General features: G+C 33.5%; 5 protein-coding genes and 1 pseudogene across 6 annotated transcripts, besides 1 other annotated feature; 3 read left to right on the forward strand and 3 right to left on the reverse strand.

Annotated features, from left to right (window-relative positions):
* Positions 1 to 140: 140 nt before the first annotated feature.
* Positions 141 to 4,955, reverse strand: TVAGG3_0985740 (cilia- and flagella-associated protein 57 family; the record flags this gene model as incomplete). The annotated part of the gene is made up of 1 exon (XM_001330377.1): positions 141 to 4,904. One exon carries the CDS (start codon positions 4,902 to 4,904, stop codon positions 141 to 143), a length of 4,764 nt encoding a protein of 1,587 aa, XP_001330412.1.
* Positions 4,956 to 5,305: 350 nt separating this feature from the next.
* On the forward strand, positions 5,306 to 6,941 carry TVAGG3_0985750 (armadillo (ARM) repeat-containing protein family; the record flags this gene model as incomplete). Its single annotated transcript, XM_001330378.1, has 1 exon — positions 5,306 to 6,706. The coding sequence occupies one exon, from the start codon at positions 5,306 to 5,308 to the stop codon at positions 6,704 to 6,706; it is 1,401 nt and encodes a 466-aa protein (XP_001330413.1).
* Positions 6,942 to 8,386: 1,445 nt separating this feature from the next.
* TVAGG3_0985760 (methionine adenosyltransferase (MAT) family) lies at positions 8,387 to 9,655 on the reverse strand (the record flags this gene model as incomplete). The annotated part of the gene is made up of 1 exon (XM_001330379.1): positions 8,483 to 9,640. The coding sequence occupies one exon, from the start codon at positions 9,638 to 9,640 to the stop codon at positions 8,483 to 8,485; it is 1,158 nt and encodes a 385-aa protein (XP_001330414.1).
* A 720-nt stretch (positions 9,656 to 10,375) lies between these two features.
* Positions 10,376 to 11,067, reverse strand: TVAGG3_0985770 (uncharacterized protein; the record flags this gene model as incomplete). Its single annotated transcript, XM_001330380.2, has 1 exon — positions 10,480 to 11,049. The coding sequence occupies one exon, from the start codon at positions 11,047 to 11,049 to the stop codon at positions 10,480 to 10,482; it is 570 nt and encodes a 189-aa protein (XP_001330415.1).
* A 1,772-nt stretch (positions 11,068 to 12,839) lies between these two features.
* Positions 12,840 to 14,205, forward strand: TVAGG3_0985780 (annotated as a pseudogene). The gene has a single exon. A coding segment is annotated over exon 1 (1,366 nt).
* A 960-nt stretch (positions 14,206 to 15,165) lies between these two features.
* TVAGG3_0985790 (protein of unknown function, DUF4106 family) lies at positions 15,166 to 15,483 on the forward strand (the record flags this gene model as incomplete). Its single annotated transcript, XM_051254033.1, has 1 exon — positions 15,166 to 15,483. The coding sequence occupies one exon, from the start codon at positions 15,166 to 15,168 to the stop codon at positions 15,481 to 15,483; it is 318 nt and encodes a 105-aa protein (XP_051079607.1).
* Positions 15,484 to 23,224: 7,741 nt separating this feature from the next.
* Positions 23,225 to 23,269: part of a mobile genetic element that runs on past the window's edge.

Genomic DNA, 23,269 nt, shown 5'->3' on the forward strand with positions numbered 1-23,269 from the left:
AATCCGAAAAAGTCTTCGTAACGTTTTTAAAACCACAATCTCTTAAGCCTTTAAAGATATTACATTTCTGCTATTATAAAAGTGGGTAATAAATTAAAACTACAAACAATTTATTCATACAAAATAATTAAAAATAAAAGTTAGGTTGTTTTTCTTTGCTTTAATTGTAAATTAAGCTTCTCATTTTCTTGTTGAAGTGCGTACATGAACGACTTTGCTTGTTCATCATTCTCTGAGTAGGAGAAAGCGGTTAAAGCAGATAAGAAAGAAGACAAAAGTGTGATAAATCTAGAAACAATTAAGAAAACAAAGGAATTAATCTTTGATGGCTGGATTTGTGACAAAGCTGAGTGTAATCTCATTATTTGATTTCTTAAGTTCTTTGCAGGCTCAGATCCAGGAATGTAAGATGAGAATTTGCAATCAAATGTTGTAAATATTTCATTCAAAATACTTGCAAATGGTTTCAAAGCGATTATTGTGTTGTTTAATGATATAAAAGCTGCGCAAACTTCAGGTATATATTTCCGAGGATCGCTTCTTGTTGTTACAGGAACTAAATCATAAACACTTGTGAACATTTCATTCAATTCGTTTGCAGACAAAAATTGAGGATTTGCTTGATTAGATGTGATTTTATCAACAAAAGTAACACATCTATCACATAATTCTTCATCTCTCAATGTAGACAAATCGATATCTTCAAGGCCAATGAATTTATGTGCTAAATGATCAACTTTTTCAAGACAAATCCTGAAATCCTGTCTCTTTTGTTGAAGAACTGTTAAATCAGTAATTCTTTTCTCTACATCATCCTGGAACTTCTCGAGCATCTTTATTGTCTGGTTAACTAAGTTCTGTGGAGACATTTTCTGTGTTTTCTTCTCTTCAGCACTTGAAACTCCCCTGAATCTGTTATTAATAACTTCAATTGATGTTATCAAAAACTTGTTTTGTGTTTCTGATTCGAACAAAGGTTTCTTCAAAGGATTTTCCCATTTATCGAAAGCCTCAATAATATTCTTAATTACATCTTCTTGGCTATTATTTATTTCGACTTTCAAGAACTGAGAAACTCTTCGAATTACGTCTTTCAACAACTCGTTTGCGTTTTCTTTTTCTTTCTTATCTTTCTCTATTTCAACTAACGCTAAATCAGTGATTTGCACTGCTTGTTGGACAGGAGTTCCCTTAGGATTATTGATATCAACTAAATGTTTGAATTTCGTGGAAATATTTTCCGCAAAATGATTCAATTCTTCTTCTTTAAGTTTCGATAAACTATCGAGTTGTCTTTGCAATTCATTGCTGAAATCCATTGCAGCATTTATTGCTTCGTTATAGATATTGTCTTGATCAACAATTGGTCTTCTATAGAACTTCAAAATTTCTCTAAATGCTTGCATCAAATGTTCAATTTTTTCAGATAATTTTTGTTTTTCTTCTTCCATTTTTTGGATTTCTTCATTTTTGTCAATGAATTTTTGGTTGACATGCTTTATAATATCCATGAAAGACATGTCATCATCATAAACAATATCAGATAATATCTTTCTCATTGCTTCTTCTTCTCTTTTATGTTGTATACATTTCTGACATTTTCTTTCAACAACATAAACAGTTAAAGCATCAACTTTTGAAATCAATTGATCATCATCGTCATCATCAGGAGGGAAATTAAGTTCTTCTTCCTTCATTACGCCTCCAAGTTTCCTTGCGACGTTTCTAAGAGCTTGTTTATATTCATTATCGTTTTTCCGATCTCTTAATTGATTTATTTCATCTTCTTGAGTATCAATTATTGATTTAAGCCTTGTTATTTCTTGTTCCAACAGTTTTTGCTTTTTCATGAAATTCTGGGATTCTCTGTGAATGTATTCTTGCAAATCTCTATCATCTTGTTCGATTTGGACTTGTTTGTTTTTGAGATTTTCGTTTTCATCTTCTGTATTTTTTGCAAGACTTCCAAGTAAATTCAAAAGTTCAGTTAATCTGTCACCATTTCCATAGATTGCTTGGATATTTGTTAATCCGTATTGAGCGAGCAAAGAAGCAGTTGAAAAACCGGAAAAGTTTATATCTTCTGCTTCTTCGAATTCAACAACTTCCCGAGTTTCTTCTTCATTCTTTTGAGGAATGTCTCTACGATAAATGTAAGTTGTTGGAAGATCTAATCTTTCCAACATAATTGTTAAACAATCCTGGAATTCATCAAGATTATTTAACAATGCTCCCATATCCATTTCGAACAAATAAGCTCCTTTCAAGGAAGAAATGATATCGCAACACGCAGTGTATGTTCTTTGTCTGATTCTAACAATTTCATTGTTTGGAAGGTTGAACTGACTTATTTCTTGTGCGAAACAATCATTCAATAATCTTGAGAATGATTTCACTTTGTTCGCACAATTTTTCAGTTGTTCCAAATCGCTTGTATTAGAAACAGCTGCATGTGATTCTTGCAACAACAAATTATTCTGTTTTATCATCGCAATGATGTTTCTTGATGGAGAATTATGTATTGTACTCTTTCCAGTGATAAACTGTGAAACGCTTTCTAAAGCTGTTGATATCAATGTAAAATTCTGGTCAATTGTTTTACGAATCGCTTCAGGACCAGAATTTTGGATATCAATCAATGATTTCGCAAAGTTTTTCCACGATTTGAGGAAAGGAAATGCGGATTGTTGCAATCCACCGGATGCTACATCTCCTGGCTTGACACCTCTTTGAAGAACAGGACTTGTATTAAATTGTTTGATTGATTGTTGAAGGAAAGCACCAAACAATCTTTGGTTCTCTTGAACTTGAGCTGAAATTCCTGTTCTAAAACTAATTGTTGCATTATTGTGAGCCAACAATTTATTGATGATTTCTATCAATGAATTATATAATGTCTTAAGTAATGATGTTTGATTCAAATCACCATTTGATTGCAATGTTTGAATATTCCTAGAATTACTTGGTTGTATGTAACTCTGTTTAATTTCCCTTGTTTGATACAATCTTGGTGTTCTTACTCCGCCTGTATTTGCTGTTTTTGATCTAATGACTCTTGTTTGAGGACAAATTACTTTTAACATAGTTATTACTCCTTCTTCATCTGTTGCAAAGAGATACTGGTTATCTCCAGAACTGATAATACGTGTTACAGGAGTTCTACATATTTTTATTTCGTTGTAGGAATCGGAAGAAGGGAAAACTTGGTTTGCTTGGAAATAATATGTCCTTATTGAGCCATTTCCCGTTGAAACAAAGAGACATCTGTTGGAAGGACCCATTAGAAGTTGATTCGTGTTCTCTTTAAGATCAAGTAAGTTCTTTGTTTGAGTTTCTTCTGTTTCTCGTAATGTGAAATCAGGAGAAGTGATTCCATAGCAACGAGTACATGTTGGATCGGTTGCAACAATGGAAATAAAGTGGTTTATTTGTTGGAGGGCTGGTGGAGTTCGAGATTTTCCAGATCTGACAACCCAAATTCCAATTTGACCGCTAACATCGCATGTTATGAGATGAGAATCGTCTGTGGACCATGAGAATGAAGAAATCTTCTGTCCTTGGGACTTAATTGTGATAGAAAGTTTAAATGAATTTGATGAATAAACAGAAACAGTATTTTGGACAGCCACAGCAAAGTGCTGGCCACTATGAGAGAATCTCAAGTTAGTACAGCCTTTTATATTGAGTTCTTGCTGTACAATTAAGTCATTTCCTGAAACTCCAAAAATAGAAATTTTTTCTGGGAAGCTTACAAGTATTAAATTACCATTTGGATGGAAGGAAACAAGTAATGGTGTATCATTGCAGTAATGGACAACTTCGTAATACATTTTATCGTAGTTTAAAACTCGAATTGATTGATCTTCACCACAAGTAACTAGAAGTTGCTTTCTTGATGCAGTGTCCATATCAACAATAGAACCAATGTTATGGGATGGGAGTATTGTAATGAATTCTTTGTTGGGATTTAAATTTGATTTTGTTTTATCAAGTTTTAATGCAATAAGTCGTGCATCGTTCATAAGAACTACTAGATTATCTCCTCCTGGTGAAATTGTTAAGGAAATGATCGTGCTGTTCTCATCTACAACGACTGAATTTATTTCGTTGAAATTTTTTGAATCTGATTGATTTTCGAAGAAGTGAATAGTATTTCCACCTGTTATACAAACAAAACCTTTGAGTGTTGGAGTAAGATTTGTAATAGGCTCGTTTGAATTATTCTTTAATTGGATTTGCATTGGAGTATCAGGAGAATCAAGATTAAAAAGATGACCATCTACAGTAGATACAATAACGCAATTATCAGTACCAGCAAAAATATGTTCTTTTATATTATATTGATCTAATTGTGGAGTTTCTTTGTAATCAAATTCTTTATTGTTACGTTCAATGAGTTTGTAAACTCCCTTACCAGTACAACAAATCATATTTTCATCATATGGATGAAATGAAACAAAATTAACGTTTGTATTATATAAATTTTCCGAAACTTTCTGGGAAGTGATTAGTGATCCGCTTGATGCATCGAAAATAAAGAGTTGTGAATCTGTATTTCCCAATGCAGCTAAATAATGTGCGCCTTCACTAAAAGCGAGAGCGGTAAATGATATTGTTGAGTTCGGAATTGTAATAGACCGATAATGCTTAAGCGAATTTAGTTCTACAATGTAAATAATCGATGAATTTAGTTCTAATGTATAAGATAAAAAGACTTGACCACTCTGAGTTGATGGAGAAATCGCTGTACATTTAATGGCACCACGTGATATATCAGTGCATTGTAAAAATTTCTGCTTTTTCAGCTCCCAATTATAAATAACAATATTATTCCCTGCAAAATAAACAATAGTAGTTTCACCGAGTGAATATATCCTTGAATTTGATGAGCAATCAACGCCCATTACACGATTTTGTTCAAGGTTGATTCTGCTCGATTGGGTCATGAAAATTTTTTTAACGTATTTTAAAATTTTAAGGTTCCAAAATCTGAGGAGATTTGAGAGACAATATCTTGTAATTTGAAGTGTACTATAAGAAATTACTAATAGCAAGATATATCTACATGTCCTCAAGTATATAACCAATCAATTTATATCGATTAAAAACTGCACCATCTGCCTGAAAAATGGAAATTTAGATATGAAGATATTTTTGCAGGTGTAAATTCAATGTGAAATATAAGAGAGCACATCAAAGCCATAGACTTGTTAGGCAATTCAGGAATGCTCTAAATGACTAAATGACATGCGTATTTCCTCTTACATTATGGAAGAAGACATCGATTTTGCTCAAAAAAGTGACAATGAGTGCTCTTCCTCCAACTCCAACAGAAGAACTCTCTCGGAAAATGCTTGACCAGCTGAAGGAAGGCAAATTTCACAATTCTGCTCAGGAAGCTCAATTAAAAATCTTACAAAGTCAATTAAAATCACTTCAAACATTTGAAACTCCATCAAAACTAAATAAAATTTGCGAAAATATAGTTGATTGTCAAAAAAATGATAATTCAAGAAATAAAATTTTTAATTTAATTCGGTTATTCAGTGATTTGGCTTTATATGCATTTGATAACCCAGTAGAAACATATAATTCTTATGCTTTTGAACAAACAATCAAGATATCTATTCATTATCTTAATATTAATTATCCAGAAAGCCTCAGAGAAGCAATTATTGTTTATTTAACAAATTCTTTTCAATCAGAATCATTTTCTATCCTTGATAAATACAACGGTGAAGGTATAATTACTATACTATACCAGGCAATTTCTTTGAATGGCTCTTTACTTAATTTTCCTGCTTTAAGATGTTTGACTTCAATCGCTGCTCATAGCGAGGAGTACCGTAACAAGGTTAAGGAATGCGTAAAAATTCGTGATGCTTCAAATTTACTCAATATTCTTGAAAATCCAAGAGAAAAGAAACAAATCATCAGATTATTACATGCATATATCCTTTATCCATTGGAAGACGCCGAATTTGAGGACATTCTCAACATTTTCAAGCTGAATACAACTGCTTTTCATAAACAGACTTATCTCGCTTTAATTGATTTCGCAAGCGACCAAAAACATGCAGATGCTATTCTAAAAGACGAAATATTTATACAGGAACAATTTACGAACCTTAGAGATATTCTTGTTTCACAATTAATTTATACTGTTGTTATGAATACATCTAAAGTTGTTTCATTCCGTGTAGAGCCATTCCTTAGAGATTACTCACCAGAAGTTTCCGTTTTAAACATCCAAACTTTGTCAAATTCAATAATAAATTCAGTTGTGATGCAACAAGAGATAATCGAGAAGATAGATCTTATTAAAAACAAATATGAAGCTAATCAGATAAATCTCAAGATAAAAAGAGAAATTATTTTATTTATCGGAACATTTATTCGTTCATTGACCTCTGAAAAGGTCCTTTTGCTTAAGCCATCAGACTTCCTTGATTATTTGGTCGATAGTCTTGATTACAACGACAGCGAAGTTATTATCAACTCTCTTTGCGCGATCAACAAATATGCATCAGCTTTCCCTACAGGAGATGCAAAAGCAATAAGAGACAAGTTTATAGACCTCGGTGGAGTAGAAAAAATCGAAGAATTAAAAGATATTGGCGACGATACCATGAATGATTATATTTATGCCTTTGAAAAATCCTTTTTGGCATCAGATGAAAGGGTTCCCTTCAATTTTGAAGGCTAAAATTCCATATTTTGGAAAATTTATAGATATTTGTAAACTTTTGATATTATATACCTGTTATTTATATAACAAATCAGTTTTTCATTTATGATCCTTTATCAATCGTGTGAATACAATCAAAAAATCATCTCAACAAAAAATTGATTTTTTTTTTGAAACAGAACCCACATAATGAATAGAATGCTTCAGGTAAACATACTTGGCTTAGTATATTTAAAATATACATAGGTTATCGTTTAATGAAATAAATAAATCTATTTTTTCATGGTTTCATGAAAGATATACATATCCATTAAAAAGAACATAGGAAAATAATCATTGTAGTATACATGGGCAAATGGCGGGAAAAGTGACAACCTAAATTTGTAGTGGCGGGGATGACACTTTTTGTTGTCTAGTTGAGTATAAGAAACCCCACTAATAAATGACAAATATAATGCATTTCCCTATCACACGGAAGCTAAATGAACTTTTTTTCAAAATAAGTTGTGAAATATGAAACGAAAAAGAATTTCAAATTCAATTTCAATCATGAACAGTTCTTTAATCTGTGAAAACAATAAGATACCAAATACTAAAGGAGCACAGCATGATCCCTACATTGTGCTTGCAGTAATCCAAACAAAAAAATAATCAGCTTATTTTCTACCCAAACATAGAAAGAAATATGATGTAATCGAACCCAAATACAAATGAAAGCTCCTCAAGTTGCTTTCGAGTACTCATACGGCTTATAAATCTTTTCTAATTGATGAAAAATAAAATTTTGATTTATTTTTGATATCTATCTAGTTTTTGTAAGTCAGATACCTCCAATTTAGTTATGTTTATAGTTACTATAGAGAATTTTCTAAGATAATACAATTCGATATTGATAAATAATTAGCGCTCATATATTAATGGTAGGTTTGGCTAGATTCTACATAAATACGATAAATCATGACTTGTAGCTAATCTATTGATGGAAATGTGAATTTGATAGAAAAATCGAAAGTTCGTTCAAAGTGGTCAACGACCGCCATTTGGCGGAGCCTATCCTCCAATAGTATATCGAAGTAGAAGCCCAAAAGAATATTTTTATTGCATTAAAAGACTCATCTTTGAAGGTGGCGTCGCCATCCTATTCAAATTCTGAAATTTTGAATAGTTTATATTACCCTAATTGAGAGCCCGCCAGTGGCGGGCGGCGGAGAAAAAAAATAAGGGTGATTTTTTTAGAAAAAATTTAAAAACACAAATTCCTTTAGAAATAGAATCAACTTTAATAATAAAGTATAATTTCTCGTTTAATATCATGATGAAATGATAGTAAACTGTTCAAAAAAAATCAAAAAAACAAAAAAATAAAGAAAATTTTGTACTTTTTGTAAGGGCAATTTTTTCCCTCCCACCACCTATATCCCGCCACCTATCGTTCAAATTGAGTGTGGCGGGCAAATAACCCGCCATTTGCCCATGTATACATTGTAGTTTCGTTTAAGATATCGATATGCTTTCACAATTACTGAAGAATTGGTAACAATGTTTTCATTCTCAGAAAAATAAAAATGAATAAAAATATTAAAATTAGCTGTATCAATTAATAAAAATCCTTAAAAATTAAAAAATTTCAGCAAAAAAACTAAGAAATGAGTATTCCGGAATAAAATTCTCTGCAAAAAGAATAAACAGAATGGATTCTAACCATTCATCCCGGGAAGTACTCACTCTTCTGAGTAAGTATGGAAAATCTATATAAAATTTATATTAAAATTACATTTTCTACGAGGCGAAATCTTAGAACTTGATCTCCTTGACCTTCTCCCATGGAAGATCGATATCAGTACGTCCAAAGTGACCGTAAGCAGCAGTTTGAGCGTAAATTGGACGGAGAAGATTTAAGTCTCTGATAATAGCGTAAGGTCTGAGATCGAAGTTCTTGTTAACGATTTCAACGAGCTCCTCGTCGGTCTTTCCTTTACCAGTTCCGTAAGTATCGACAAAGACAGATAAGGGATGGGCAACACCAATAGCGTAGGAGAGCTGAACTAAGCAACGAGAGCAAAGGCCAGCTGCAACAAGGCTCTTGGCAACCCAACGGGCAGCATAACATGCAGAGCGATCGACTTTTGATGGGTCCTTTCCTGAGAAAGCACCACCGCCGTGCGCGCCCCAACCACCGTAACTGTCGACGATAATCTTACGACCAGTAAGACCAGAGTCACCAAGTGGACCACCGATAACAAAGCGGCCACCTGGGTTGATATGAAGAATTGTATGGTCATCAACAAAGTCCTTAGGAAGGACAGCGTCAACGACGTGCTTCTTAACTTCAACACGAAGTTTTTCTAATGTAACATCATCTGTGTGCATTGTTGAGATGAGAACTGTATGGATACGAACTGGCTTGAGGTGTCCATTGGTTCTTTCGTATTCAACTGTAACTTGTGTCTTTCCATCTGGACCAAGGAAAGGAAGTGTTCCGTTTTTACGGACTTCTGTAAGACGGCGAGCAAGATTGTGAGCAAGAACATGTGTAAGTGGGAAGAGTTCCTTTGTTTCATCTGTAGCATAGCCGAACATGATGCCTTGATCACCTGCGCCGAGATCTTCAGCAGCTTTGTTAAGGTGAACGGCCTGAGCGATATCAGCTGATTGCTGGCTAACGGATACCATGACAGCACATGTATCAGCATCGAAGCAGAGCTTGGAAGAAGTGTAACCGATCTTACGAACAGCATCACGAACGATCTTCTGGTAGTCAAGTTGTGCATTAGATGTGATCTCACCAAGAAGCATTATGAAACCTGTTTTTGTGCAGGTTTCGCAAGCAACTTTGGAATTCGGATCTTGAGCAAGGCATGCATCAAGAACTGTGTCGGAGATGATATCGCACATCTTATCTGGGTGTCCTTCTGTAACAGATTCGCTGGTGAACAGGAAGTGTTGAGACATTATCGAAAAATGCTGCGACTAATGTTCTCAATTTTTTGATAACTTTATCTTAAAATTTTTCATTGAATGGGTCCTTTTGATTAATTTCCAAAATTTCATACATAAATAGATTGACCAATATCTGATAAGCATTATTGCAATTTATTGATCTTAATCCGATTTGTAAACTCTTTACATTGTTTATCAACAAATTTATTTATTCATCCGTAGCCTCATTGAATTTATTGAATTTTTCTGATTATTTCGGAAATATAAATAAATATGTAATAGTGAATTCCAAATAAATTCTATAAATACAATTTTTATTGAATAGAAAGATTAAAAAATCTAAAAATTTCTTAAAAATATCATCTTTCATCATACTTGTTCACTACTTTTTGAGATTTTGTTCCCACATTCAGCCAATCGTTCTAAAATATAATCAATTCTATATATTCAAATTCTTGACCATGTTTAATTCTTATATAAATTTTGATAATTTTAATTTCTGGATTAATCAGTTCCTGCATTCTTGTGATAAATATCAACTTTATTTATTATAATAAAATACACATAGAATTAACTGAGATTTCAAGTGAAGAATCCAATGGAAAATATCAAATCTTATAAACGCATTGGCATGCAAGCGTTAATAACTGCTCAAAGATAATATAAAAACAATACATTCCTTATAATTTTAATTGTAATATAATTGAAATCGAAATTTATCAAGAAAAATATACAATTTAAGGTTTTAAATCAAATACAAATGTTTTACTAAGCTGCAAAAATAAATTACACCAATACAATTTTATTTAAATCATTAGTATGATAATATTATACAACAAATGCACGTATTGTTACTTTTTATTCGCGTTTATCACCTCATTAATCTCCTTTAATTCCTCATCATTGAATATTTTTTTATTTCCTTCGACCGAGAACGCTAATCTGACTTTATCAAATAAAGATTGAGCAAATCCAGAATCAAGCTTTGGCAAAATCCTAACAACGCTCTTAATTTTATCCTTATCTTTTTCTTCAATTGTACCTAGGTTTAAAATCGGCAAAGCCGCATTAATTATCTGTAAGTGTTCATAATTACGAATAAGTAATCTAAGCTTTGTAACTTGGTTGATGAAACTTTTGTAATGTTCGTCGTTAGAATTGGTTTTCAGTTTATCAGAAGATTTTTCCAAATTGCTGATTGAAGTATCACATCTTTCAAGCATGTTTTGAATATCAGTTTCAACCGAATTTGCTTGTGTTGGTATGATGTCTTGTGTCACCTGATTTTGGATTTCTAAAAGTCTTTTATAAAATAACTCTACGGAATCAAAATCGCGATTATAGTCAGCCCAAATATCTCCAAGTTTTAAGTTTTTATTTTCTAGATCACTTTTTAATCTCATAGTTTCATTATCACTCATTTCTAATTTTGAATATTTTATCTAGTGGAAAATTTAAAAAATATTTCTCCACAAAATGCTTGTGGCGCGAAGATACCCAAAAATGCTAGAAAAATTTATTCAGATATCATGTGATTATTTTTAGTCCATTTGCTTGAAATTTATCTTCTCCACCTTTACGGGCGTGTCAATAACAATTTTCAAAAAATTGAAACTCTGAGAAGCAATATAGTCTATTCCAATGAATGCGGCTAATCATTTGGGCATTGAGATCTAATCATTCCATCATAATCGAAGAATTGCAACAACAAAAAGTAAACTTCTCTGCATAAAATCAATTTCTTTTTTTACCCTACCTGTACAGCCATACCAATACAACACAATTTAAGTAAGGATTATGATCCTTGATTGAATTTAGATAAGCTTGTTTTATCGATAAATAAATATGACATTAAAACACCAGTTAATTACCTCACTTTAAGCTCGTATAAAAACTGTTAGATGACATGATAATTGTTTTGAATTGTGAATTCCCAAATTTGATAAAGATTTCAACTATGAACAAATCCAGGATGGTGTGATCAAATTAGGGCATAGATACTGTGATCAATATCATTTTTATGTTTGATTGAATCGAAACTTATAAATATCATGATCATCAAGATAATACAATTAATTCTCTTTGGGAATAATAAGAGGAGAAGTAATTTTTGAATCTTGCTTCCTTTGTTGTCAAAAACAAGCTAATAATTTTCCAAAAAAATATTCAATTACTAATATGAACTTGTGTTATCATATACTACCCACTTTCTATGCATCAGGCCTTTTAATAAAATAGAGAACTCTAAAAATATAACACTTTTTTTTTTCAGATTCAATTTTTCGGTAATTTCATATTGGATCTGCAAAAAACAAACATCCATATTTAAAATTATATCCAAGCAAAAAAAAAAAAAAAAAAAAAAAAAAAAAGGTAGTGGGGCCTCCAGGCACTTCGTGCCCTCTAGCCCTGAAGATGTTTAGTATAACTTTGTCCGGACAAGTAAGGGACTATCGTCGCTACAGGAAAAGTTACAGGCGTTCCAAGGAAGTATACTTTGAGAAGCCTTTTCTCCTTATAGAATGAGATAGGACGGTTATTTTACAAAACTGACAACACTTTGACCGAGTAGTTTTTTGTGCTGAACAAAAAGTGTCATATAAACATCTGTCAAAAACCGTTTTTTTACTTCACTTAAAATGCCACGTAAGCTACGTAAGAATATACGTAAGAGGAAGAGAGCATTGAAACATCCAGTAAAAACTGACACCACAACAACAGTTGCAACAACAAATGATGATGAATGACCCCACTAGTTGCAACAAATGTCAAGCAACCCTATGCTTTTAAGCCGAGTTTGGTGCACAGAGTGGAGGTTTAAGAGCGGCACTTTAGCGAAAATGGCAGGCTATGGTGGAGCTGCAGACGGAACAGCTTATAACCCTCAAAGTCAAATGAATTTGAGTTCACTCAAAAATCAAATAACAGATGTCAAAAAGTCAAACATAGACATACAGAAACAAATAAGTGAAAACGAAAAGAAACTAGAATATGACAGACACACAAAGAAACTCAATGAGTTAAACGTAGAGAAAAAGAAGAAAGAAGAACAACTGAAAGAACTAAGTACAGAGGAATATGCGAAAAAAGTGTCAGAAAAAGCAGCAGAAGTAGCAAAAATGGAACAAGATGTTATAAATTTGAAAAACCATACTACTCAATATAAAGTACTGAAAGATGAAGAAATAAAACAAAAGCCCTGAAGACATATATGGATAGCGATGAGTATAAAAAAGAAGTTGAAGCAAATGTAAAGGCAGAAAAACTTTTACAGTTGCAAAACCAAACCGTACAGTATGAAAACTTAGCACAAGAAAGTAAAATAACGACGCAGCCATGCAAAAGGCAATGAAAAGCGCAGAATATATAAAAGCTAATAATGACTGGTTAGATGCCCAAGCCAACGCCAAAGCAGCCCAACTTATAGGGTCAATAAGGACAAAAATACAAGCGGATGAAGACAGTTCAAATGAAGCTTTAATGAATGCTGACTTTAAGAACGCCTTCGAAGCTCTTCATAGTAAGGTGAAACTAGTGAACGACTTCTCATCTGGAAAGAAACTGAAGTCTGAAGGTTTCGACAAAGAGTTAAGAAAGTAGCACAAAATATGACGAAAATAACAGATGCAGCAACGAGACAGGCAGTTCAAAGTGCCTATGACGCCGTTAGAGCAACTGTTGTGGAAAGTCAAGAAAAAGAGTTACAACAGACCAAAACAGACTAGTAAATGCTTTCTTAAGAACGAAAAGTCAGGTAGGACATTATGCTGCAGATGGAACATATGTGCCAGCTGGTGGAACTTATATACCACCAAACCCTCCAAGAGAAGCACCTGCACCAGGACTACCTAAAACATTTACATCGTCACATGGACACAGACACAGGCATGCACCAAAACCAACACAACAACCAACACAACAACCAACAGTTCAAAACACTGCACCACAACCAACAGTTCAAAACACTGCACCACAACCAACAGTTCAAAATCCAGCACCACAACCAACAGTTCAAAACACTGCACCACAACCAACAGTTCAAAACACTGCACCACAAACAGAGCAAGGACATAAAAGAAGTAGAGAACAAGGAAACCAAGAATTCTTAAAAATGCTTAAGGAAGATATGGACCCAGATACTCTTGACTTTAGTGACAGATATAAAGAAGCTATTAGAAAGTTCAAGGAAGGAAATACTGACCCGAACCTATTTAGCTTTATGGTTCAGCACCAAATGGGATATAATTTCAACCTGGAAAATACAAGCTCGCTAAGGGATATGATTTAATAGCATATCATCCAAATGACATGACTGAATTTACTCCGAGATATTTGGTGTCAAAGCTAAACGATAATTCAACTCTCTTCATGAAACGCGTAAAAATAGAGACGGAACGAAAGAAGAAAGGTTTATGAGTCCGGATGACTTAGATAGGGAACTTTTAAAACGGTCTCGGAATATATGAAATGCCAGCAGATGAGGTACAAGAAACTCACAGGAAGAAGTTCAGATACAACCAGACATGGAAGAAATAGTTCAGCAACAACAGCTAGAAGAGCCAGAAGGAAACGAACAAGTCCCCTCTTTGGAAACTAACTTCACAGAACTAGATGAAGATTTGGAACAGCCGAAAAATCTTGACCCTCAACAAGAGTATGCGGAGGAATATGGAATCTTTCCAAGAGTCTAAGAAAAATTCGGCTGACATAGTAGAAGAATATCGAAAAATGTTCGCCGACATACAAAAGACTCCAACATCAGATGAAAATATCCAGCATAGAATGGAAAGAACTGAAAGAAAGTGTACACAAAATACAACAATCCTTTTTACTTACGAGCATATAACGTTCAATCTTTGGATGAACTCGGTGAAAATAAAAAGTTAAATTTCAAACAAAACATATAGAAATGAAGCATTGTTTAAAGTTCATTCAGAACCTAGCCAATATGGAAACAAACCTACTTTTGTTTCTGCAGACGATGGAACTACAATGAGATGGGGTCATAAAGCTAATCCGGATAGGTGGTTCATAAACTTACAACCACAATTCCAAGAAGTTGTAGACGCAATGGAAGTGAATGGTGAACCAGATGTAGCTGGTATTTTAGCGCGGCTTTAATGCCATTGAAAGATATGAAAGATGCAGATATTTTGGACCAGTATGAAATGAACATGGCTGATGGAAATATAACACCTGACGTTCTAGAACATTTATCTCAAAGAACTACACAGAACCATAGAGATGGTATATTTGGTGAAGAGTTTAGAAAGAAAGTTAGGGAGAGAGAAGGAAGAGAACCTATTGTACATGACCTTGCAAACGAAAGTTTTACAAAATGTCATAAAAACTTACTTTGCAGACAATGAACCGAGAAGGGATGAATATTTAAGAAAACTCAAATGGACAGTACCAAATGAAATGTTAGTATTGAAAAACATGTTCCTTGACAAAATAAAACCAACTACAGAAATAAATGACGCAAGACTGAAACATTGGGTAAAAGCTTTCCCATTCACAAAAGATTTATTGGTAACATGGAAAGAAAACCAGAATGGCTACAAAAACATATATTTGGAAACGAGCTTATTCCATATGGACAAGCTCTGTTTGAAGAGCTTGAACCGGAAACTCAGGAAAGAGTCATGCAAACAATACGCGAAGACTCAAATACAAACTATGACAAAATCTTTCTAGGATATAGGTTACCTGAGTTGGGCGACCAGAGCCCAAAGGCAAAAAGGACATGGGAAATTTACAACATACTAGGTGAACATGAGGCAAAGATGCAACAACTTGAAGCAGAGGGCAAGTTACCAAAAGCGACACCAAAGAAGAAGAGTAGAACAAAGTAAAGCTTGGTCCGAGTGGGTTCTATTATGATATATAAATCCAACTATTCTATATTTTTACCCATATGAAATGTACGCCGCTCAGAATATAACGCCAACAGTTTTGGATGCCATGAACGGAAATGTTTCCGAATGGTATAACGAATGCGACAATGCCATTAGAAGGTCAGAAATAGTTCCTGGAACTTACGAATATACAACTGCTGTTTCTTATGGAAACGTAGGTGAGTTTGGAGAAGGTTCTTCAACAACAGTAGATATTGCTTGCGACAGGTTTCATATTATTTCTATTGACAACTCATTCTTATACGTGGAACAAGACATTGAAATAAAACCTTCTGCCAAGTTGTCTGACAAGAAAGGTTTTTCAATCATAGAACAGTTCTTTAATCTGTGAAAACAATAAGATACCAAATACTAAAGGAGCACAGCATGATCCCTACATTGTGCTTGCAGTAATCCAAACAAAAAAATAATCAGCTTATTTTCTACCCAAACATAGAAAGAAATATGATGTAATCGAACCCAAATACAAATGAAAGCTCCTCAAGTTTGCTTTCGAGTACTCATACGGCTTATTAAATCTTTTCTAAATTGATGAAAAATAAAATTTTGATTTATTTTGATATCTATCTAGTTTTTGTAAGTCAGATACCTCCAATTTAGTTATGTTTATAGTTACTATAGAGAATTTCTTAAGATAATACAATTCGATATTGATAAATAATTAGCGCTCATATATTAATGGTAGGTTTGGCTAGATTCACATAAATACGATAAATCATGACTTGTAGCTAATCTATTGATGGAAATGTGAATTTGATAGAAAAATCGAAAGTTCGTTCAAAGTGGTCAACGACCGCCATTTGGCGGAGCCTATCCTCCAATAGTATATCGAAGTAGAAGCCCAAAAGAATATTTTTATTGCATTAAAAGACTCATCTTTGAAGGTGGCGTCGCCATCCTATTCAAATTCTGAAATTTTGAATAGTTTATATTACCCTAATTGAGAGCCCGCCAGTGGCGGGCGGCGGAGAAAAAAAATAAGGGTTATTTTTTTAGAAAAAATTTAAAAACACAAATTCCTTTAGAAATAGAATCAACTTTAATAATAAAGTATAATTTCTCGTTTAATATCATGATGAAATGATAGTAAACTGTTCAAAAAAAATCAAAAAAACAAAAAAATAAAGAAAATTTTGTACTTTTTGTAAGGGCAATTTTTTCCCTCCCACCACCTATATCCCGCCACCTATCGTTCAAATTGAGTGTGGCGGGCAAATAACCCGCCATTTGCCCATGTATACATTGTAGTTTCGTTTAAGATCGATATGCTTTCACAATTACTGAAGAATTGGTAACAATGTTTTCATTCTCAGAAAAATAAAAATGAATAAAAATATTAAAATTAGCTGTATCAATTAATAAAAATCCTTAAAAATTAAAAAATTTCAGCAAAAAAACTAAGAAATGAGTATTCCGGAATAAAATTCTCTGCAAAAAGAATAAACAGAATGGATTCTAACCATTCATCCGCGGAAGTACCACTCTTCTGAGTAAGTATGGAAAATCTATATAAAATTTATATTAAAATTACATTTTCTACGAGGCGAAATCTTAGAACTTGATCTCCTTGACCTTCTCCCATGGAAGATCGATATCAGTACGTCCAAAGTGACCGTAAGCAGCAGTTTGAGCGTAAATTGGACGGAGAAGATTTAAGTCTCTGATAATAGCGTAAGGTCTAGATCGAAGTTCTTGTTAACGATTTCAACGAGCTCCTCGTCGGTCTTTCCTTTACCAGTTCCGTAAGTATCGACAAAGACAGATAAGGGATGGGCAACACCAATAGCGTAGGAGAGCTGAACTAAGCAACGAGAGCAAAGGCCAGCTGCAACAAGGCTCTTGGCAACCCAACGGGCAGCATAACATGCAGAGCGATCGACTTTTGATGGGTCCTTTCCTGAGAAAGCACCACCGCCGTGCGCGCCCCAACCACCGTAACTGTCGACGATAATCTTACGACCAGTAAGACCAGAGTCACCAAGTGGACCACCGATAACAAAGCGGCCACCTGGGTTGATATGAAGAATTGTATGGTCATCAACAAAGTCCTTAGGAAGGACAGCGTCAACGACGTGCTCTTAACTTCAACACGAAGTTTTTCTAATGTAACATCATCTGTGTGCATTGTTGAGATGAGAACTGTATGGATACGAACGCTTGAGGTGTCCATTGGTTCTTTCGTATTCAACTGTAACTTGTGTCTTTCCATCTGGACCAAGGAAAGGAAGTGTTCCGTTTTTACGGACTTCTGTAAGACGGCGAGCAAGATTGTGAGCAAGAACATGTGTAAGTGGGAAGAGTTCCTTTGTTTCATCTGTAGCATAGCCGAACATGATGCCTTGATCACCTGCGCCGAGATCTTCAGCAGCTTTGTTAAGGTGAACGGCCTGAGCGATATCAGCTGATTGTGGCTAACGGATACCATGACAGCACATGTATCAGCATCGAAGCAGAGCTTGGAAGAAGTGTAACCGATCTTACGAACAGCATCACGAACGATCTTCTGGTAGTCAAGTTGTGCATTAGATGTGATCTCACCAAGAAGCATTATGAAACCTGTTTTTGTGCGGGTTCGCAAGCAACTTTGGAATTCGGATCTTGAGCAAGGCATGCATCAAGAACTGTGTCGGAGATGATATCGCACATCTATCTGGGTGTCCTTCTGTAACAGATTCGCTGGTGAACAGGAAGTGTTGAGACATTATCGAAAAATGCTGCGACTAATGTTCTCAATTTTTTGATAACTTTATCTTAAAATTTTTCATTGAATGGGTCCTTTTGATTAATTTCCAAAATTTCATACATAAATAGATTGACCAATATCTGATAAGCATTATTGCAATTTATTGATCTTAATCCGATTTGTAAACTTTACATTGTTATTCAACAAATTTATTTATTCATCCGTAGCCTCATTGAATTTATTGAATTTTTCTGATTATTTCGGAAATATAAATAAATATGTAATAGTGAATTCCAAATAAATTCTATAAATACAATTTTTATTGAATAGAAAGATTAAAAAATCTAAAAATTTCTTAAAAATATCATCTTTCATCATACTTGTTCACTACTTTTTGAGATTTTGTTCCCACATTCAGCCAATCGTTCTAAAATATAATCAATTCTATATATTCAAATTCTTGACCATGTTTAATTCTTATATAAATTTTGATAATTTTAATTTCTGGATTAATCAGTTCCTGCATTCTGTTGATAAATATCAACTTTATTTATTATAATAAAATACACATAGAAAACTGAGATTTCAAGTGAAGAATCCAATGGAAAATATCAAATCTTATAAACGCATTGGCATGCAAGCGTTAATAACTGCTCAAAGATAATATAAAAACAATACATTCCTTATAATTTTAATTGTATATAATTGAAATCGAAATTTATCAAAAAAAATATACAATTTAAGGTTTTAAATCAAATACAAATGTTTTACTAAGCTGCAAAAATAAATTACACCAATACAATTTTATTTAAATCATTAGTATGATAATATTATACAACAAATGCACGTATTGTTACTTTTATTCGCGTTTATCACCTCATTAATCTCCTTTAATTCCTCATCATTGAATATTTTTTTATTTCCTTCGACCGAGAACGCTAATCTGACTTTATCAAATAAAGATTGAGCAAATCCAGAATCAAGCTTTGGCAAAATCCTAACAACGCTCTTAATTTTATCCTTATCTTTTTCTTCAATTGTACCTAGGTTTAAAATCGGCAAAGCCGCATTAATTATCTGTAAGTGTTCATAATTACGAATAAGTAATCTAAGCTTTGTAACTTGGTTGATGAAACTTTTGTAATGTTCGTCGTTAGAATTGTTTTTCAGTTTATCAGAAGATTTTTCCAAATTGCTGATTGAAGTATCACATCTTTCAAGCATGTTTTGAATATCAGTTTCAACCGAATTTGCTTGTGTTGGTATGATGTCTTGTGTCACCTGATTTTGGATTTCTAAAAGTCTTTATAAAATAAAAACTCTACGGAATCAAAATCGCGATTATAGTCAGCCCAAATATCTCCAAGTTTTAAGTTTTTATTTTCTAGATCACTTTTTAATCTCATAGTTTCATTATCACTCATTTCTAATTTTGAATATTTTATCTAGTGGAAAATTTAAAAAATATTTCTCCACAAAATGCTTGTGGCGCGAAGATACCCAAAAATGCTAGAAAAATTTATTCAGATATCATGTGATTATTTTTAGTCCATTTGCTTGAAATTTATCTTCTCCACCTTTACGGGCGTGTCAATAACAATTTTCAAAAAATTGAAACTCTGAGAAGCAATATAGTCTATTCCAATGAATGCGGCTAATCATTTGGGCATTGAGATCTAATCATTCCATCATAATCGAAGAATTGCAACAACAAAAAGTAAACTTCTCTGCATAAAATCAATTTCTTTTTTTACCCTACCTGTACAGCCATACCAATACAACACAATTTAAGTAAGGATTATGATCCTTGATTGAATTTAGATAAGCTTGTTTTATCGATAAATAAATATGACATTAAAACACCAGTTAATTACCTCACTTTAAGCTCGTATAAAAACTGTTAGATGACATGATAATTGTTTTGAATTGTGAATTCCCAAATTTGATAAAGATTTCAACTATGAACAAATCCAGGATGGTGTGATCAAATTAGGGCATAGATACTGTGATCAATATCATTTTTATGTTTGAATTGAATCAAACTTATAAAATATCATGATCATCAAGATAATACAATTAATTCTCTTTGGGAATAATAAGAGGAGAAGTAATTTTTGAATCTTGCTTCCTTTGTGTTCAAAAACAAGCTAATAATTTTCCAAAAAATATCAATTACTAATATGAACTTGTGTTATCATATACTACCCACTTTCTATGCATCAGGCCTTTTAATAAAATAGAGAACTCTAAAAATATAACACTTTTTTTTTTCAGATTCAATTTTTCGGTAATTTCATATTGGATCTGCAAAAAACAAACATCCATATTTAAAATTATATCAAGCAAAATAATATATCCGTCAGTCTGGCACTCGATATGGCACCGACTCCATCCGAAACAAGAAAAAAGACCAAAACACAGAACAAGAACAAGATTCAAAACCAAAGGCCACACTTAGCGACCCCTCTTCTAAATTAAACAAAGACCTTACCACGTACGGTCCCACAAACTCAGCGATACCTAACACACAGTATTATTTATGAGCCGAAGCTCTGCCAATATACCGGCTTAAAATTGCACTTATCTTAGATCGAAGATCAACAACTCGGTGGAACGCGTCTATGGACTACAGATCCTCCGGTTTTAAATCACCCACCCGAACAAAACCAAACAGTGGTCTTTCATATCGTTTCAAAAGTGTTGCTAACAAGCCTTTACATGAAATTAAAAAGTCTATATTATTTTTCTTCAAACATCTTTTTCAAGAAGTTTTGACATTTTACTTAGCAAATAAAATTTTAATGAAATGTTGTGTCGTCAAATATTTTATAACGTCTGGGAAACTATATTTTAAGTTCAACGTTTCACCTCCTTTCATAACGTATATCTTGTCAATGACATTATATGAAACACCACAGCAACTAACGTCGGGTTCTATTTCTTTGATGTTTATATCGTCTGCCTCTGTCAAAAGTTTCAATAGTTCTTTTCAAACTTCATGAGGTGCAATGACATATGAGTTCACTTTTACAGGGTTGTGTTCGACCAAGTTTAACATTATACCTAAAGCTTGACAAATCTTCTCCTGAGTTTGAAGTTGTGTCTTTCAGTTGTTGGTAGTCGTTTCGAATATCTGCAACAGAACTTAAGTCTCTGCTAACTTCAGGTATGTTGGTTCTTTTTACAGGAACAATTGTTATACCATCTTCGTCTTCCGTATGGTTTCCCCATTTCAACATCTCTTCTTTGACATTGACAACAACACTTTGACTGTTTGTTTGAGTTGGTGAATTTAACTTCACATCTGCCACCGCCATTAAACCTTTTGAAACACTTAGCTTCTATTTTTCGGAAATGACATTTTACTTAGAATAAAAAGATGGACGTATTCGAGTATCTCTTCGAATTGAAGCAGAACAAAGTTTACACACACACAACAACTAAACAAATACATTGACAGAATAGTTCTTTATACAAACAATGGTAAATGTTATAGAATAGCAGTCTTTGCTGAACCAAAATTATTTCATAAAGCAAAGAAAGTTGGTATAACTGAAATGGTGAAAGTTCTTGAGCAGACAAAAATATAACAACAAAACTTACAGATATTTCTAAAGGAAAGTTTATTAATACAATTTATGTCAAAACTGGCGTACTGTCAATATTTGACGGAGAGAAGTCAGTTCAAGAACAACTTACTGACCTGCTGCCAAAATCTGCTCGATGGAAGCTGTCGTTATGCCAATCTGAGGAGCCCCAGCAGGTTTCATCGAACGAATCTTCAAAAGAGCATCTTCCGTGAAAAGTGCTATTGGTTTTGTAAACTTCTTTGCTCTCAGTTCATATTGGACCGTCTCTGTCACCAGTATATTGTATTTGTACAGTACCAACAGTTGAAATACCACCCATAAAGTCTTCTGAGTCAGCAAATGGAATGCCAAGCCAAAAGTTTGAACGGTCTCCATTTGTATATTGAGTTTTTTGACTCCTGTATGGTCCATACTTTCACATATGGCATAATAGAACTTTGCATTTCAGGGTTAATGGTTGTTGTGAAGTTGTTGTTAAAGTTCATAGCATCTAATGTCAAGTTGTATGACCTCATATCCTCAACTGTAGAATATTCTTCTCTTGGATAATATTTGCCATCTATGTTTATATGATATTTAATACCGGGGTTGTAGAAACAAGAATAGTCATTTATAGTTCGTCTGAACAGTACAAACATAGTATCTGCGTGTTTCATTGCAGTTGTTAAGCAATATCTGTTCTTGCACCTGGGTCGCATTTGGTTTCCAACTTCACCTGCAAAGTCTTTGACAGATATTTGGTGTATAGGGAACATAAGTGGAACTGCAATATATTTGGCAGCTAAAGCATTTGAAAATATCTGGGTCCAACATATAGACTGCAAGTCTGCTTTCTATTCTCTTGCATTCAAATTTTTCGCATGTAACCTAACTGGGTCCCAAGCAGTTCCAGCAGCATTGAAATAATATTTACTTCATGTTGAGGTTTGAGAACCAAAGTCTAAGTCAACTTTGTCTTTGCAAAAATCACATGACGTTTGATTTGCTCCCGTTAGCTACAGTATGTGAATGGTCTTGGTTGGTGCAATGACTAAGTTATTTTTGCTTGGAGTAAGTTCAATAGAAATTTTCCTGCCCAGTTTGGCAAGTATCTTAAAAACCTGAAGATGAGGAAAGATGACAAAGGAAACTCTAAGTTTCAGTTTTACTTTATGGCAGCATTCCATCTGAACCAGAAAGGTTAACATAAACTCCTGAACGTTAGGGTCAAGTCTTCTTATTTTCTCAATATTGCATACTGGTCTGTTTGTTCTCTAGCTTGTGGTTGTACTGAGTTTTCTAAAGCGAACCATTCATAGTTTGCCCATGTTACTGTTTGAACTAAGTCAGAGTTAGAATATATCTTATATCCCATGAAAACTTCTGGAGCATATTATTGCAAACTATAAGTTTCATATTCTTATGAGGAGTTAAACTTGCCACAGATGTTTTCTAAGTTTGTCATATTAGG

The sequence above is a fragment of the Trichomonas vaginalis genome, chromosome I, assembly GCF_026262505.1.
Source record: "Trichomonas vaginalis G3 chromosome I, whole genome shotgun sequence".
In the NCBI taxonomy this organism is placed as follows: Eukaryota; Parabasalia; order Trichomonadida; family Trichomonadidae; genus Trichomonas; species Trichomonas vaginalis.